This window comes from Pristiophorus japonicus, unplaced genomic scaffold (assembly GCF_044704955.1).
Source record: "Pristiophorus japonicus isolate sPriJap1 unplaced genomic scaffold, sPriJap1.hap1 HAP1_SCAFFOLD_29, whole genome shotgun sequence".
NCBI lineage: Eukaryota > Metazoa > Chordata > Chondrichthyes > Pristiophoridae > Pristiophorus > Pristiophorus japonicus.
The window spans coordinates 2,745,323-2,761,881 of NW_027252668.1; the positions used below are offsets into that span (position 1 = coordinate 2,745,323).

Below are 16,559 nucleotides of genomic sequence, written 5' to 3' on the forward strand. Positions count from 1 at the left end.
AATAAAAAAGGGAAGGTGGCTCAACCGTGGCTATCTAGGGAAATCAGGGATAGTATTAAAGCCAAGGAAGTGGCATACAAATTGGCCAGAAATAGCAGCGAACCCGGGGACTGGGAGAAATTTAGAACTCAGCAGAGGAGGACAAAGGGTTTGATTAGGGCAGGGAAAATGGAGTACGAGAAGAAGCTTGCAGGGAACATTAAGGCGGATTGCAAAAGTTTCTATAGGTATGTAAAGAGAAAAAGGTTAGTAAAGACAAACGTAGGTCCCCTGCAGTCAGAATCAGGGGAAGTCATAACGGGGAACAAAGAAATGGCAGACCAATTGAACAATTACTTTGGTTCAGTATTCACTAAGGAGGACACAAACAACCTTCCGGATATAAAAGGGGTCAGAGGGTCTAGTAAGGAGGAGGAACTGAGGGAAATCTTTATTAGTCGGGAAATTGTGTTGGGGAAATTGATGGGATTGAAGGCCGATAAATCCCCAGGGCCTGATGGACTGCATCGCAGAGTACTTAAGAAGGTGGCCTTGGAAATAGCGGATGCATTGACAGTCATTTTCCAACATTCCATTGACTCTGGATCAGTTCCTATGGAGTGGAGGATAGCCAATGTAACCACACTTTTTAAAAAAAAGGAGGGAGAGAGAAAACAGGGAATTATAGACCGGTCAGCCTGACCTCAGTAGTGGGTAAAATGATGGAATCAATTATTAAGAATGTCATAGCAGCGCATTTGGAAAATGTTGACATGATAGGTCCAAGTCAGCATGGATGTGTGAAAGGGAAATCATGCTTGACAAATCTTCTGGAATTTTTTGAGGATGCTTCCAGTAAAGTGGACAAAGGAGAACCAGTTGATGTGGTATATTTGGACTTTCAGAAGGCTTTCGACAAGGTCCCACACAAGAGATTAATGTGCAAAGTTAAAGCACATGGGATTGGGGGTAGTGTGCTGACGTGGATTGAGAACTGGTTGTCAGACAGGAAGCAAAGAGTAGGAGTAAATGGGGACTTTTCAGAATGGCAGGCAGTGACTAGTGGGGTACCGCAAGGTTCTGTGCTGGGGCCCCGGCTGTTTACATTGTACATTAATGATTTAGACGAGGGGATTAAATGTAGTATCTCCAAATTTGCGGATGACACTAAGTTGGGTGGCAGTGTGAGCTACGAGGAGGATGCTATGAGGCTGCAGAGTGACTTGGATAGGTTAGGTGAGTGGGCAAATGAATGGCAGATGAATTATAATGTGAGGTTATCCACTTTGGTGGTAAAATCAGAGAGACAGACTATTATCTTAATGGTGACAGATTAGGAAAAGGGAAGGTGCAACGAGACCTGGGTATCATGGTACATCAGTCATTGAAGGTTGGCATGCAGGTACAGCAGGCGGTTAAGAAAGCAAATGGCATGTTGGCCTTCATAGCGAGGGGATTTGAGTACAGGGGCAGGGAGGTATTGCTACAGTTGTACAGGGCCTTGGAGTATTGTGTACAGTTTTGGTCTCCTAACTTGAGGAAGGACATTCTTGCTATTGAGGGAGTGCAGCGAAGGTTCACCAGACTGATTCGCAGGATGGCGGGACTGACATATCAAGAAAGACTGGATCAACTGGGCTTGTATTCACTGGAGTTCAGAAGAATGAGAGGGGATCTCATAGAAACATTTAAAATTCTGACGGGTTTAGACAGGTTAGATGCAGGAAGAATGTTCCCAATGTTGGGGAAGTCCAGAACCAGGGCTCGCAGTCCAAGGATAAGGGGTAATCCATTTAGGACTGAGATGAGGAGAAACTTCTTCACCCAGAGAGTGGTGAACCTGTGGAATTCTCTACCACAGAAAGTTGTTGAGGCCAATTCACTAAATATATTCAAAAAGGAGTTAGATATAGTCCTTACTCCTCGGGGGATCAAGGGGTATGGCGAGAAAGCAGGAATGGGGTACTGAGATTGCATGTTCAGCCATGAACTCATTGAATGGCGGTGCAGACTCTAAGGGCTGAATGGCCTACTCCTGCACCTATTTTCTGTGTTTCTGTATATCTGTCTCTGGTGTGTGAGGGTGGGATCTTCCCTGAATATAATCGGTCTCTGGTGTGAGAGGGTGGGATTTTCCCTGTGTTTATCGGTCTCTGTTGTGAGAGGGTGGGATTTTCCCTGTGTTTATCGGTCTCTGGTGTGTGAGTTTGGGATTTTCTCTGTATATATGTCTCTGGTGTGTGAGGGTGGGATTTTCTCTGTATATACCTGTCTCTGGTATGTGAGTGTGGGTCTTCCTCTGTACCTAACAGTTTCTGCTTAATTGAGAATTGATGCCGCCTATCTCATACCGTTTAAATCAACACCTTTCTTGTCTGTCACTGCTGCTGTAACTACATTCGTTGTTTTACTATTATCTTCACTTGGAGTATCCTTGGCACTATTTGGAACCCGAACTCTGCTCTTCACCCATTTTTTGGACATTTAACTACCATTTTTACTATAGTTTTTCACTGAGTACTCATTTATTAGTTTGAAGTCCCTTTTAGTTTAATTTTGTTAATTTTAATTTACAAATGGGATTGGCAATTGTCTGGTTGTAAAATCCTGCTGCAAGATCCCATAATTCAGTTCTGACCTGCGACGGATATTAAAAGTACCTCGGTTGAGATGGCCAAGAATCGAACCTGGGTCAACTGCTTGAAAGGCAGCTATGCTCAGCAGTATACCACCATTGCCCACACAGCAGTCATTTTGTATTTGCAGACAAACTGCTTCTTACGGGTCTTCAGCGGGACAAATAAATTGCTGTGCAATCATTTTAATCAGAATGTAAGCACGGTGCTGGGACACTTTCCCTCCAATTACAAATGGTCACTGTCAATAGTAATCTTGCTTGGACTGAGCCCTCACCCCATTTATTAGTTTAAAGTCTGGACTGAGTCCTCACCCCAGTTACTTTTTCTTCAGTCCCCTCTAGATTAAACAATAGTTATCACCAAAAATAAATGGATGATGAATGTGCTTTGTAAATGTTAGAGAAATGGCATTTGCTGGAAGGTACTCGTGTTCGGTTCTAAACTGCGACATGGTGACATAAACTGTATTAAATGGAGCCTGTTTGTGCTGGCCGAGAATGAAACCTGAGTCAACCCCTGGGAAGGCAGCTATGCTCAGCACTATAGCACCATCACACTAAGTTTAACATGTAAACCTCTGTATTGACAGACCACTCACCATGGGTCTTTGGAGCTTTAGTCAGGACTAACTGCAATCATTGTAATCTGAACGTAAACAAGGTGTTCAGGTTATTTGTCTCCAGCTTAAAACAGTTACTGATGAATGGTTATCTTGTTGTACTACTGGCTGGCAGCCAGAAGATGGCACCAACCTCCAATAGTTTGGCTGTTGTGGATTGTGTCCACACCCAGACCGCTGTGAGTCTGGTGCTGCCCGGGGAGCTGGCCAAGCACGCCGTGTCGGAATGGGACAAAGGCGGTGACCATTGCAAATAAATTCACAACACAGGAAAAAGCATTAAAAAAGGCAACGGCTCTTTTAAGAGGAAACCACAGTGTTAATTTAGTTGATTTATTCATTCTGCTATCGCCCTTTTATAAAATAATGGTACAACACAGAGTGTGTGAGTTTCACTCTGTATCTATCTGTCTCTGATATGTGAGTGAGTTTCACTCTGCACCAGTTCTGGTGTGTGAGTGCGTATTTTATTATGTACCAGCTGATTTCAGCGAAGTGGATATGTGGTTTACACTGTATGTATCAGTTTCTGTTTGCGAATGTGGGACTTAATCTACCTGTCAGTTTCTGATATGCAAATCTGTGTTTTACTCTAACTGTCAGGTTGTGAAAAGTGAGAGTGGGTTTTACGCTGTAACTGTCAGTTTCTAGTTTGTGAATGTGGGTTCCACTCTGTACCTGTCAGTTTCTGATGTGTACCATTCATTTACCACTACATGAGTGTGGGTTTTCCTTTCTACCTGTCAATTTCTGCTGTGGAAGAGAGGGGTTTACGTGAGTGTGGGTTTTAGTCTTTATCCGTCAGTCCCTGCTTTGTGTGTGTGATTTTTTTTTTCAGTATCTTCTCTTTCTGGTCTGTGAATGTGGGTTTTATTATGTACCAGTCAGTGTCTGAAATGAGAATGTGGGTTTTACTCTGTCCCTGTCTGTCTCTGGAATTACATTTGTGGGTTTTATTCTGTAACTCTCATTTTCTGGTACGCGAGTGTGGGTATTACTCTGTATCTTTCAGGCTCTGAGATGTGAGTGTGGGTATTCCTCTGTATCTGCTAGTTTCTGGTATGAGTGGAGGTTTTACTTTATATGAATAGAAAACCAGAATATTGTTTAAAACCTGAGAGATTAGTAAATGTTGCAATTCAGGTGGACTTGAGTGCCATTGTACGCGAAACATTGAAAGTTAACATGTAGGTACAGCAAGCACTTAGGAAGGTGAAAGGTGTGGGTCTATACACTTGGAGATGAGAAGAATGAGAGGTGATCTTATTGAAACATATAAGACCCTGAGGAGGATTGACAGGGTAAATGCTGAGAGGCTGCTTCCACTGGATGGACAGTCCAGAACTAGGAGTGTTAGACTCACAATAAGGGCTCAGCCATTTAGATCTTAGATGAGGAGAAATGTCTTCACTGAGAGGGTTGTGAATCTTTGGAATGCTCTATCCCAGAGGGATGTGGATGCTCAGGTGATACGTGTATTCAAGACTGAGATTGACATTTTGTTTGATACTAAGGGAACCAAGGGATATGGGGATAGTGCGGGCAACGGGAGTTGAGGTAGAAGATCAGCCATGATCGAATTCAATGGCGGAGCAGGCTCGAGGGGCAAATCATAGAATCATAGAAATTTACAGCATGGAAGGAGGCCATTTTGGACCATTGCGTCCACGCCGGCCGACCAAGAGCTATCCTGCCTAATCCCATTTTCCAGCTCTTGGTCCCTAGTCCTGAAGGTTACGGCACTTTTAAGTGCATATCCAAGTATTAAATGTAGTGAGGGTTTCTGCCTCTACCACCCTTTCGGGCAGTGTGTTCCAGACCCCCACTACCAGCTGGGTGAAGTCATTTCCCCTCGTATCCCCTCTAAACCTCCCCCCAATTACATTAAATCTATGTCCCCTGGCTGTTGACCCCTCTGCCAAGGGAAACAAGTCCTTCCTTTCCACTCTATCCAGAACCCTCATAATTTTATCCACCTCAATCAGGTCTCTCCTCAGCCTCCTCTCTCCAATTTTTCCTCATTGTCAATATTCTTCAGTCCAGGCAACATTCTTGTAAATCTCCTCTGCACCCTTTCCAGTGCCATCACACCTTACTGTAATGTGGTGACCAGAACTACACACAGTACTCCAGCTGCGGCCTAACCAGTGTTTTATACAGTTCAAGCACAACCTCCTTGGCTCTTGTATTCTATGCCTAGACTAATAAAGGCAAGTATTCCATATGCCTTCTTAACCACCTTATCTACCTGGCCTGCTACCTTCAGGGATCTGTGGAAATGTATTCCAAGTTCCCTTTGTTCCTCTACACTTTTCAGTGGTGTACCATTTAATGTGTATTCCCTTGCCTTGTTAGCCCTCCCCAAATGCATGACCTCACACTTCTCTGGATTGAATCCATTTGGCACTGTTCCACCCACCTGACCAGTACATTGATATCTTCCTGCAATCCACAGCTTTCTTCTTCATTATCAACCGCACAGCCTATTTTACTGTCAACTGTAAACTTCTTAATCATACCCACAACATTCCAGTCCAAGTCATTGATATATACCACAAAAAGCAAGGAACCCAGCACTGAGCCCCTCGGAACCCCACTAGATACATCCTTCCAGTCACAAAAACACCTATCAACCATTACCCTTTGCTTTCTGCCTCTGAGCCAATTTTGGATCCAACTTGCCACTTTGTCCTGGATCCCATCGGCTTTTACTTTTGTGACCAGTTGGCCATGTTGGACCTTATCAAAAGCTTTGCTAAAATCCATATACACTACATCACATGCACTGCCCTCATCGATCCTCCTGGTTACCTCCTCGAAAAATTCAATCAAGTTAGTCAGACATGACCTTCCTTTAACAAATCCATGCTGACTGTCCTTGATTAATCCCTGTCTTTCCAAATGAAGCTTTATCCTGTCCCTCAAATGGCCAACTCCTGCTCCAATTGCTTATGTTCTTATATGAGTGCGAGTTCATTCTGCACCTATCTGTCTCTGGTATGTGAGTGGGAGTTCACACTGTATCTATCTGTCTCTGGTATGTGAGTGTGAGTTCATTCTCTACCTATCTGTCTCTGGTATGTGAGTGTGAGTTCACACTGTATCTATCTGTCCCTGGTTTGTGAGTGTAAGTTAACTCTGTATCTATCTGTCCCTCGTATGTGAGTGAGAGTTTCACTCTGTATCAATCTGTCTCTGGTTTGTGAGTGTGAGTTCACTCTGTATCTATCTGTCTCTGGTATGTGAGTGTGAGTTCATTCTGTACCTATCTGTCTCTGGTGTGTGAGTTCATTCTGTACCTATCTGTCTCTGGTATGTGAGTGTGAGTTCATTCTGTATCTATCTGTCTCTGGTATTGAGTGGGAGTTCACTCTGTACCTATCTGTCTCTGGTATGTGAGTGAGAGTTCACACTGTATCTATCTGTCTCTGGTATGTGAGTGTGAGTTCATTCTGTATCTATCTGTCTCTGGTATGTAAGTGTGAGTTTCACTCTATCTATCTGTCTCTGGTATGTGAGTGTGAGTTTCACTCTGTATCTATGTGTCTCTGGTATGTGAGTGTGAGTTCACTCTGTATCTATCTGTCTCTGGTATGTGAGTGAGAGTTCATTCTGTACCTATTTGTCTGTGGTCTGTGAGTGTGAGTTCATTCTGTATCTATCTGTCTCTGGTATGTGAGTGTGAGTTCACACTGCATCTGTCTGGCTCTGGTATATGCGTATATGCTTTTCTCTATCTGTTATGTGAGTGTGGGTTTTACTTTGTACATGTCACTTTCTGGTATGTGATTGGGTACTTTATTCTGCACCTGTTGATTTCAAGTTAGTGGGTTAGTAATTTACACTGTATGTATCTTTCGCTAGAACACGAATGTGGCATTTACTCTGTATCTGTCAGTATCTAAGTATAGGTTTTATTTTACCTGTCAGTTTCTGATATGTAAGATTCAATAGATGAGTGTGGTGCTTAATCTCTGCCAGTCAGTTTCTGATATATGAGGATGTGTTTTATTCTGTACTTATCAGTCTATTGTATGTGAATGTGCGTTATGATCTGTACTTGTCAGTTTCTGGTATGTGAGAGTGGGGTTTATTCTGTACCTGTCAGTTTCTTATATCTGAGTGTGTGTTTTAATCTGTTCCTGTCAGTTTCTGGTATTTGAGTATTGTTTTAATCTGTACTGGTCAGTTTCTGGTATGTGATTGTGGATTTTATTCTGAACCTGTCAGTTTCTGATATGTGAGTGTTGGTTTAATCTGTACCCGTCAGTTTCTGGCTTACGAGTGGTAGTTTAACTTGTAACTGTCAGCTTTTATGTATGATACATGAATATGGGCTTTATACTGTATGTGTCTTTCATATGCGAGTCTGTGTATATTTCTGTAACTGTCAGATTTAGGTATGTGTGTGGGGGTTAAATCTGTGCCTCTCAGTTTCTGGTGTGTTAGTCTGGGTTTAATCAGCACCTATTAGCTCCTGCAATTTGGGTGTATGTTTTAGACTGTACCTGTCAGTTCCTGCTATATGAGCGGGGATTTACTCTGTATCTGCCCGTCTCTGGTATGTGAACGTGAATATCTGTTTTATGTTGTACCTGAATTTGTCTGATATGTGAGTAAAGGTTTTACCTTTCTGATAGGTGTGTGTGGGTTTCACTCTCCATCTGCCAGTTTATGAGATGGTAATATGTCTTTAGCTCAGAAACTGTCAGATTCTGCAATGCAAGTATCAGTTTTCCTTTTTATCTGTGTTTTCTGACGTGACTCTGGGATTTACACTCTACCTGTCACTCTCTGGTGTGGAGTTTACTCTGTGCGTGTCATTTTCATCTCTGTGGGTGTGGGTTGTATATTGTATCTGTCAGTCTATGGTTTTATTCTGCACCTGTCATTTTCTGGTATATTTGAGGTGGCTTAATACTGAATCGCTCCTTTCCTGATACGTGATTATTGCTTTTGCTCTGTACCCGTCAGCTTCTGATATGAGAGTATGGTTTTTACTTTCTAACTTATATATTAAGGTATGTGATTGTGTGTTTTATTCTCTACCTGCCAGTCTCTGGCAAGTGAGTGCGGGTGTTTAATCTACATGTCAGTTTGATCTGTTTCAATGGTGAAACAGCGTCTGATTCTACTGCTCCTTGTAAGATTCACAATGTAACTCTTGTACTGTGGATTACTGTGGGACTGACTGCTTCTGCTGCCTGTGATAATAGGATTGAGGCCAGTTCTGTGTCTCTGCGCTCTGTGAGTGATAATGTACTTACTGTGTGTGGGAAGGAGCTGCCTGCACTGGTTGACAGTCCGTGTATGCCAGCAGTGTGGATTGACACTATGTCAGTGTCTGTCTGTTCCTGTGTTTGTGAGTAAGTGAGTGAAAATGGATCTGTCTCTCAGTGCGATATGTTTGGACTTTGAAACAACATCTTATTGTACTGCTCCAAGTGACTCTGGGATTCATAATGTAACTCTGGAAATTCGGATCACTGTGGGACTGACTGCTTCTGCTGCCTATGACAATAGGATTGAGACCAGTTTTGTGTCTCTGTGCTCTGTAAGTGATAATATACTTACTGTGAGTGAGAAGGAGCTGACAGTACTGTTCCTTGTGTTCCGGGTGGAGTAAAGATCACATTTATTCAGGCTCAGTGAAGTACTTCTCTCTGAGAATAATAATACAAGAACAATATTAGTTATGATATGGACAGGTGAGTGGGAGAATATAAAAAGTAAAGTTATAATTAACATGTTTGTTTATAATAAAGTAAAGTATCTGGAGAGGGGAAACCACGATACAAACAGCACTGGTCCATGAATAGGACCACCCGATTGGAACAGTTCAGGTTTATATCTCCCACTCCCATGGGACTACTTGTAAAATTCTGAATCTCTTCCTGGAATATAACCATAGTACCTGGGCTGTACAACACTTGTTTTCAGTCTTCTGAAACTGAGTTGAGGGCCTGTGTAGTTAACAGAATGTCACAGAGCCAGGATCCTGATGCATCTGAGGCAGCGACAGTCTCTCGATCACCAGCAACAACGGTTCTGGACAACTCAATGCACCAAAACAAAATAACCGATGCTTGAAATGTCTTCTCCCACACTCCTCACCTGGTGTCTGCAATAGATACACTTTGTGAAACTCCTCACGTCCTCACCTTCAGGGTGTGTTTCCACTGTTCACTGTCCAAGAACAACAGACACGGTGAGATTGGGACTGAATCAGGAACATTCACTACTGATTTGGGGAAAGAAAGCAGCAATGATTTGAAAGAGCGAGGTGATTTACTTTCACTGTTACCCCACACTGTATACACAACTATTTTAGTAAAACAATAAATCAAGTACCCCCTTATTAAAGGGGCATTAAAACAGACAAATTAAACTTTGGCATTAAATGGATCAAATTAAAATTTGGTTCCTGGGGGTGATGATGCACTCCAGTCCCTCTGGCGCCCATCTCTCACAGAAGGCCGCGAGCGTACCGGTGAACACCGCGTGCTCCATCTCCAGGGACACCCTGGCTCGAACATAACCGCGGAAGAGAGGCAGGCAGTCGGGCTGAACACCCCCTCGACCGCCCGTGGCCTGAACCGGTTAATGGCAACCTTGGTCATGCCCAGGAGCAGTCCGATGAGGAGACCTTCCGATCTGCCCGCTCCCCTCCACACAGGGGGCCCAAAGATCAGGAGCAGGGGACTGAAGTGCAAACGATTAACGAGTGTCATCCTTATGCAGGAGCCATCAAGCAAACTCTACCAAGTAACGTTCATTGGTTCATGTGCAACGGCCTGCGGAGAACCATGAGATGCTACTGTAAGTACTGCTTACAACCAGAATCATCAGAGGACCATTTTATCCTCAAGTAGAAAGTAAGAGACTGTCCACACACAGCCCGAGAATGGCCTCTCCCTTCTCCCACTCACTCCATGTTCCGGAACTAGTTCCTGCTTCACTCTGCCTCTGACAAACAAACAGCCCCCGACGGAACTAAACCAGTAACGTTCACTCCTGGTTAGGAGAGAGAAAGCAGCAATGATTGTAAACAGCAGATTCTGCCCATTCTGTCTCCCTTCCCCCTGGACACACACAGCCCGAGAATGGCCTCTCCCTCCCCCCACTCACACCACGCACTGACACTGGTTCTTGCTCCACTCCGCCCCTTGCACACAGCCCCCGACTCCCCCCGGACTCAGTGCCGGTCTCTGAGCCCATCTGCGGACACGCTCCCAAAGCGCTGCGCTGCTGTAAGGAGGCTGCTGCTCGCTGCCTTACCCCGGGGCCGCGGGCTCTCCATTCCGGGCTGTTTGAAACCATCTTCTTTCGCTCAGAGTGAATGGCGATCAAAGGCAGGACTTGGGGAGGGGAGGGCGCATGCGCTCTTCTGCTCACTGGGAATCGACACAGGGGGCGGGGCTGAGCCGCGCATGCGCAGCTCTCTGCAATAATTCAGCCTGTAAAAATCAAAGTGCACCTTTCCCAATTTACTTTTATCAGAATCTGACAAAGGAACTGGGCCTGGGGGGAAAGGACAGAGAATGATTAAAGCTGGGAGCCTTGTCCCTTGGAGATGCTCAATTTGGGATCATTCCGTGCAGGGTATTTCTCTCTCCATGAGCCCGTCTTCACAAAGCAATCCTGCAGAAACATCGGAGGGACGAGGGAGTGGGAGTGTTTGCTGGGACCGTGCAGGAGTTAATATCTGACAGAAAGAGTCCGAGATTAGTTTAAACACTCTCACTGTGAGTAATACCGAAGTGTACAATCAAGAGGTTATAGGTAGGGAGGAACTTATTACAATCACTGTCACTAATGAAGTAGTACTCGGTAAAATAATGGGACTAAAGACGGACAAGTCCCCTGGACCTGGTGGCTTACATCCTGTGGTCTTAAGAAATGTGGCTGTAGAGATAGTGGATGCATTGTTTGTAATCTACCAAAATTTCCTGGATTCTGGGGAGGTCCTAGCAGATTGGAAAATTGCAAATGTTCAAAAAAGGAGGCAGACAAAAAGCAGGAAACTATAGACCAGTTAGCCGAACATCTGTTGTTGTGAAAATGCTGGAGTCCATTACTAAGGAAGCAGTAGCAGGACATTTGGAAAAGCATGATTGAATCAAGCAGAGTCAGCATGGTTTTATGAAAGGGAAATCATGTTTGACAAATTTGCTGGAGGTCATTGACGATGTAACCAGTACGGTAGATAAGGGACAACCTGTGGATGTGGTGTATTTGGATTTCCAGAAGGCATTCGATAAGGTGCCACATAAGAGGTTACTGCACAAGATTAAAGCTCATGAGATTGGGAGCAATATATCAGCATGGATAGAGAATTGGGTAACTAACAGAAAACAGAGAATCAGGATAAATGGGTCATTTTCCGGTTGGCAAACAGTGATGAGTTGGGTGCCACAGGGATCGGTGCTGGGTCGTCAACTATTTACAATCAATACTAATGACTTGGATGAAGGGGCCAAGTTTAATTTAGCCAAGTTTGCTGATGATACAAAGATAGGTGGGAAAGCAAATTGTGATGAGGACACAGTAGATATGCAAAGGGATCTCGACAGGCTAAGTGAGTGTGCAAACATTTGGCAGATAATAACATAAGAACATAAGAAATAGGAGCAGGAGTAGGCCATATGGCCCCTCGAGCCTGCTCCGACATTTAATACAATCATGGCTGATCCGCTCATAGACTCAGGTCCACTTCCAGATGGAGTATAATGTGGGAAAATGAGAGGTTATCCATTTTGGCAGAAATAATAGAAAAGAAAATTATAATTTAAATGGAGAAAAATTGCAATGTGCAGCAGTACAGAGAGCCTTGGGGGTCCTTGTGCATGAAACACAAAAAGTCAGTGTGCAGGTATAGCAAGTAATCAGTAACACAAATGGAACGTTGGATTTTATTGCAAGGGGGACATAGTATAAAAGCAGAGAAGTCCTGCTACAACTGTACAGGGTATTGGTAAGGCCACACCTGGAGTACTGTGTACAGTTTTGGTCTTCGTATTTAAGGAAGGATATAATTACATTGGAGGCTGTTCAGAGAAGGTTCACTCGGTTGATTCCGGAGATGAGGGGGTTGATTTATGAGGAAAGGTTTGAGTAGGTTGGGTCTGTACACATTGGAGATCAGAAGAATGAGAGGTGATCTTATTGAAACTTATAAGATAATGAGGGGGCTTGACAAGGTGGATGTAGAGAGGATATTTCCACAAAGGGGCAACTAAAACTAGGTTACATAGTTTTAGAATAAAGGACCGCCCATTTAAAATTGGGATGAGGAGGAATTTCTTCTCGGAGGGCTGTAAATCTATGGAATTATCTGCCCCAGACAACTGTGGAGGCTGTGTCATTGAATATATTTAAGGCGGAGATAGTCAGATTTTTGAGCGATAAGGGAGTAAATGGTTATGGGGAGGGGGCAGAGAAGTGGAGCTGAGTCCATGATCAGATCAGCCATGATCTTATTGAATGGCAGAGCAGGCTCGAGGAGCCAAATGGCCTACTCCTGTTCCGATTTGTTATGTTCTTATGGCGCTGAGCTGCAAGATTGCAGAGAGTGCAACAGGCAAGCGAGTGATAAATGTGTGACATTGTTTCTCTCACTCTCTGACACTGGCCCGCAGTGTGGGATTAATAATGTGTCTGTCTCTGGTACAATATCAGTGAGAGAGGAGACTGCATCTTCTGTCTCTCCAATGGGATCTTTCAGAATAAAACGGGACTTCACCGGTCAGTCTGGAACTGATACTGTGCATCTCTTTCTGTGTCTCATCGCCCTACCTCGCACTCTCCTGTCTCTCGCTCAGCCGTCTCCCCTCTCTCTGCCTCTCAGTTTCTATCCGCTCTCTCTTACTGTTTGTGAAGGCGGGATACTGTTATTTAGCGTGATGTTGAAACACTGTTGGAAGTGCAAGACTGATAATGTCTCTGTTTCTCTGTGGTGCGATACGTGAAGGTGTGACACTGTTACTGAGCGTATTATGGAGACACTGATACAAAGTGTAAAACTGATACTGTGTCTGTCTCTGTGTCTTTTCCGCTGGTGCTGTGCATGAATGTGCGATCATATGGAGACACAGTTCGGGAGTTTAAGACTGATACTGTGTCTGTCTCTCTATCGCTCTCTCTGATAGCCATCTCTGGGTGTGGAGTATGGGATGGATAAATTCCAGAGAGGGGACGAGCTGCCTGCAATCTGTATCTCACCTTTAACCCAGCTCTTAATGCGGGCACAGGTGGGATACTATTTGGGATATTTTGAATTAACCAAAGCTGGAATTCTGGTTCCCTCCAGAAAATTAAAAGGTTAAAGGTCTGCATGGATCAATGTGTTCAGGATGTATATACTTCTCCCTTTTTGAATTATTGCCCGAATAGGAGACGGTGGGCCCATCAACCGCTCATTCCCTTTACACTTAGCTCTTAACATCCGGTTCATATTCGGCTCTCCAACATGTTCAATGACTAACGGTCTCACGTTCAGCTTCCGTCTGTTCTGCATTTCTCGGAAGCCAGACCCCCTCTATATTAAATCGCTGATCAGAATATCGGCTAACAGCAAACATGCGGCACTGTTTGATGATCCGGACTTCTAGATGGTTATGCTTATAACTGAGAATGTCTGCGGCTCATTTCTGATCAGCAAACTCCCACCTTAATGACAGTATAGTATGTTAAATTAAATCTTGGACAATTATGTTCCACAGAACAGAAAGCAGCCCTTTCACAGACAATGTGGGTGGCTCTGAAAAGAGCCTTTGGGTTATTAGATTAAATCCTGTCCGCTTTACTTGCCCTTGGGCGCACTGGCGGTTTTCTTGGGCAGTAGCACAGCCTGGATATTAGGCAGCACTCCGCCCTGAGCGATGGTCACCTTTCCCAGCAGCTTGTTGAGCTCCTCGTCGTTGCGGATGGCCAGCTGCAGGTGTCTGGGAATGATGCGGGTCTTCTTGTTGTCGCGGGCCGCGTTGCCGGCCAGCTCCAGGATTTCAGCGGTCAGATACTCGAGCACAGCAGCCATGTAGACCGGGGCTCCGGCACCCACACGGTCAGCGTAGTTCCCCTTTCGCAGATGCCTGTGAACACGGCCCACAGGGAACTGCAGTCCGGCCCGCGAGGAGCGAGACTTGGCCTTGGCCCGAACTTTACCTCCGGTTTTTCCTCTCCCAGACATTTCCACAATCCACACGTTCAGAGAAAGAATGAGAAACTCCTCCCACATCTGTCTTTCTTATACCTTCTGGAGGAATGCAGGGCGCGAATTTGTGATTGGTCGCTCGGTGGTGCATTTCATTGGTCTTTTCAGGTCACAGTCTGGTTCGCCCACCAATGAAAGTAGGGCGGAAATTACTGTCTCCAACAGTCAGAATATCGATTTTTAATTCAAAAACCCCGCCAAGAAATTTTTAAATAGCGGATTATGTTAATATAAATTCACCATTAGTCAAAGATTTCCCAACACGTTTTAATTCCTTTTGTCTTATTCCATATTTCCCTTGCAAGTTCCAGGCTGTTACAATCAGGATTAAATTCGGGTACTATTTCAAACTGTCTAATGGGCGGGAATCAATCCCCACCGATTCTGTAACGGGACACATTCCAACTCAATCTTTGTAAAAGTTGTGTTTCACAGATTATCGATCGATCCCCTGCAAAGGCGGAAAGTGAGTCGAGAACTGGGGGTCCTTCTGTGAAAAGAGAAGAGGGACAGAGTGTTCAAACTGCCCCGGTTCTGATCTCTGTAAGAACTCCCATTCTGGGTTGTTACACTGCGGGGGAGTGTCGGTTGAATAAACGGACTGACCCGCAACAGGAATTGAAAAATAAACTTGAAAAGGGCTTGCGAGAGAGAATGTGTGACTGAAATCTGAGTCTCAGCCCCAAAACAAGCTCTTAATTTGGCAGGCGGTGAAAATGAACGGGTCTGAGAGCAAAGGGAAACAGCGACCAGGGACCGTGTTTGTAGTTGGCGGAAAATTCCAGCGACGCAAAGTGGAACCAGACAGTGAAACTGATATCTGAGAATTCAAAACTAAATCTACAACTGGAAGTGTAAAGGTTCTCAAATATACTTGTTCAGGAAATAATTACAGTAAACAGAGTGTAAAGGGAGATGCGTTTGTGCAGCTCGTTCAGAGAGGTTGTGGGTGGCTCTTAAAAGAGCCGTTGTGTTTGAGGTTTGATCTCTCAGGACAGCGGGGCAGTCTCACTTGGAGCTGGTGTATTTGGTCACCGCCTTTGTCCCTTCCGACACGGCGTGCTTGGCCAGCTCCCCGGGCAGCAGCAGGCGCACGGCGGTCTGGATTTCCCGGGAACTGATGGTGCGGCGCTTGTTGTAATGGGCCAGGCGGGAAGCCTCACCCGCGATGCGCTCGAAAATATCGCTCACAAACGAGTTCATGATGCCCATGGCCTTGGAGGAGATGCCGGTGTCGGGGTGAACCTGCTTCATCACTTTGTAGATGTAGATGGCGTAACTCTCCTTCCTCGACCTTCTGCGCCTCTTGCCGCTTTTCGCTGGGGTTTTCTTGATTACTTTCTTGGCGCCTTTCTTGGCGGGACCTGTTTTCTTTTTGTCAGCCATCGTCTCGTTTCGTCAGGCGTAGATTTGGGGAAATTCTGCTCCGAACCCGCATTATATCGGCAGCCCCACACTCCGCCCACAGCCCTATGCTAATGAGGGATGGGGGAAGGCAATGGTTGTGATTGGCTTGTCAATATCCATTGTTCTGTATCTCTCTGATTGGATGTTTAAAGAGACCAATCAGATTTGTTGCTCGCCATAATCTCAAATTCTTGAATGAGGTCATGTGTTGCAACACCTCCTGATTTATACTCTGTTCTTTGTGTGTTTCTGTTCTGTTAGCAGACAAAAATCTTATGAGCAAGGTTCATAAATCTTTTCGTATATATTCAATAATCTGAACAGCAAACTCGCTGCTCTGTTTATCGATCTAGATTTTTACATGTTCAACAGACATTGACCGGTTTATAACCGAGATTGACTGAGGGTGACTTCTGGTCAGGAAACTCCCAGTTTATCAACCATAGGGATTTAATATCAAGTAGAGAAATAGTGACCTGGATTTATATTGCGCCTTTCACGACCATCGGACTTCTAAACATGCTTCGCAGCCAATGAAGTGCTTTTTGAAGTGTCGACACTGTAGTAATGTAGGAACGGCGGCAGAAATTTCACGCACAGCAAGCTCCCATAAACAGCAATGTGATAATGACCAGATAATCTGTTGTGTTGTATTGATCGAGGGATAAGTATTGGCCAGGACACCGGGGATAACTGACCTGCT

General features: G+C 44.6%; 2 protein-coding genes across 2 annotated transcripts; both read right to left on the bottom strand.

Annotated features, from left to right (window-relative positions):
- Positions 1 to 14,038: 14,038 nt before the first annotated feature.
- On the bottom strand, positions 14,039 to 14,425 carry LOC139248119 (histone H2A-like). The gene has a single exon (XM_070871867.1). It carries the CDS (start codon positions 14,423 to 14,425, stop codon positions 14,039 to 14,041), a length of 387 nt encoding a protein of 128 aa, XP_070727968.1.
- A 1,032-nt stretch (positions 14,426 to 15,457) lies between these two features.
- On the bottom strand, positions 15,458 to 15,835 carry LOC139248187 (histone H2B 1.2-like). The gene has a single exon (XM_070871925.1). It carries the CDS (start codon positions 15,833 to 15,835, stop codon positions 15,458 to 15,460), a length of 378 nt encoding a protein of 125 aa, XP_070728026.1.
- Between the last annotated feature and the right edge of the window lie 724 nt (positions 15,836 to 16,559).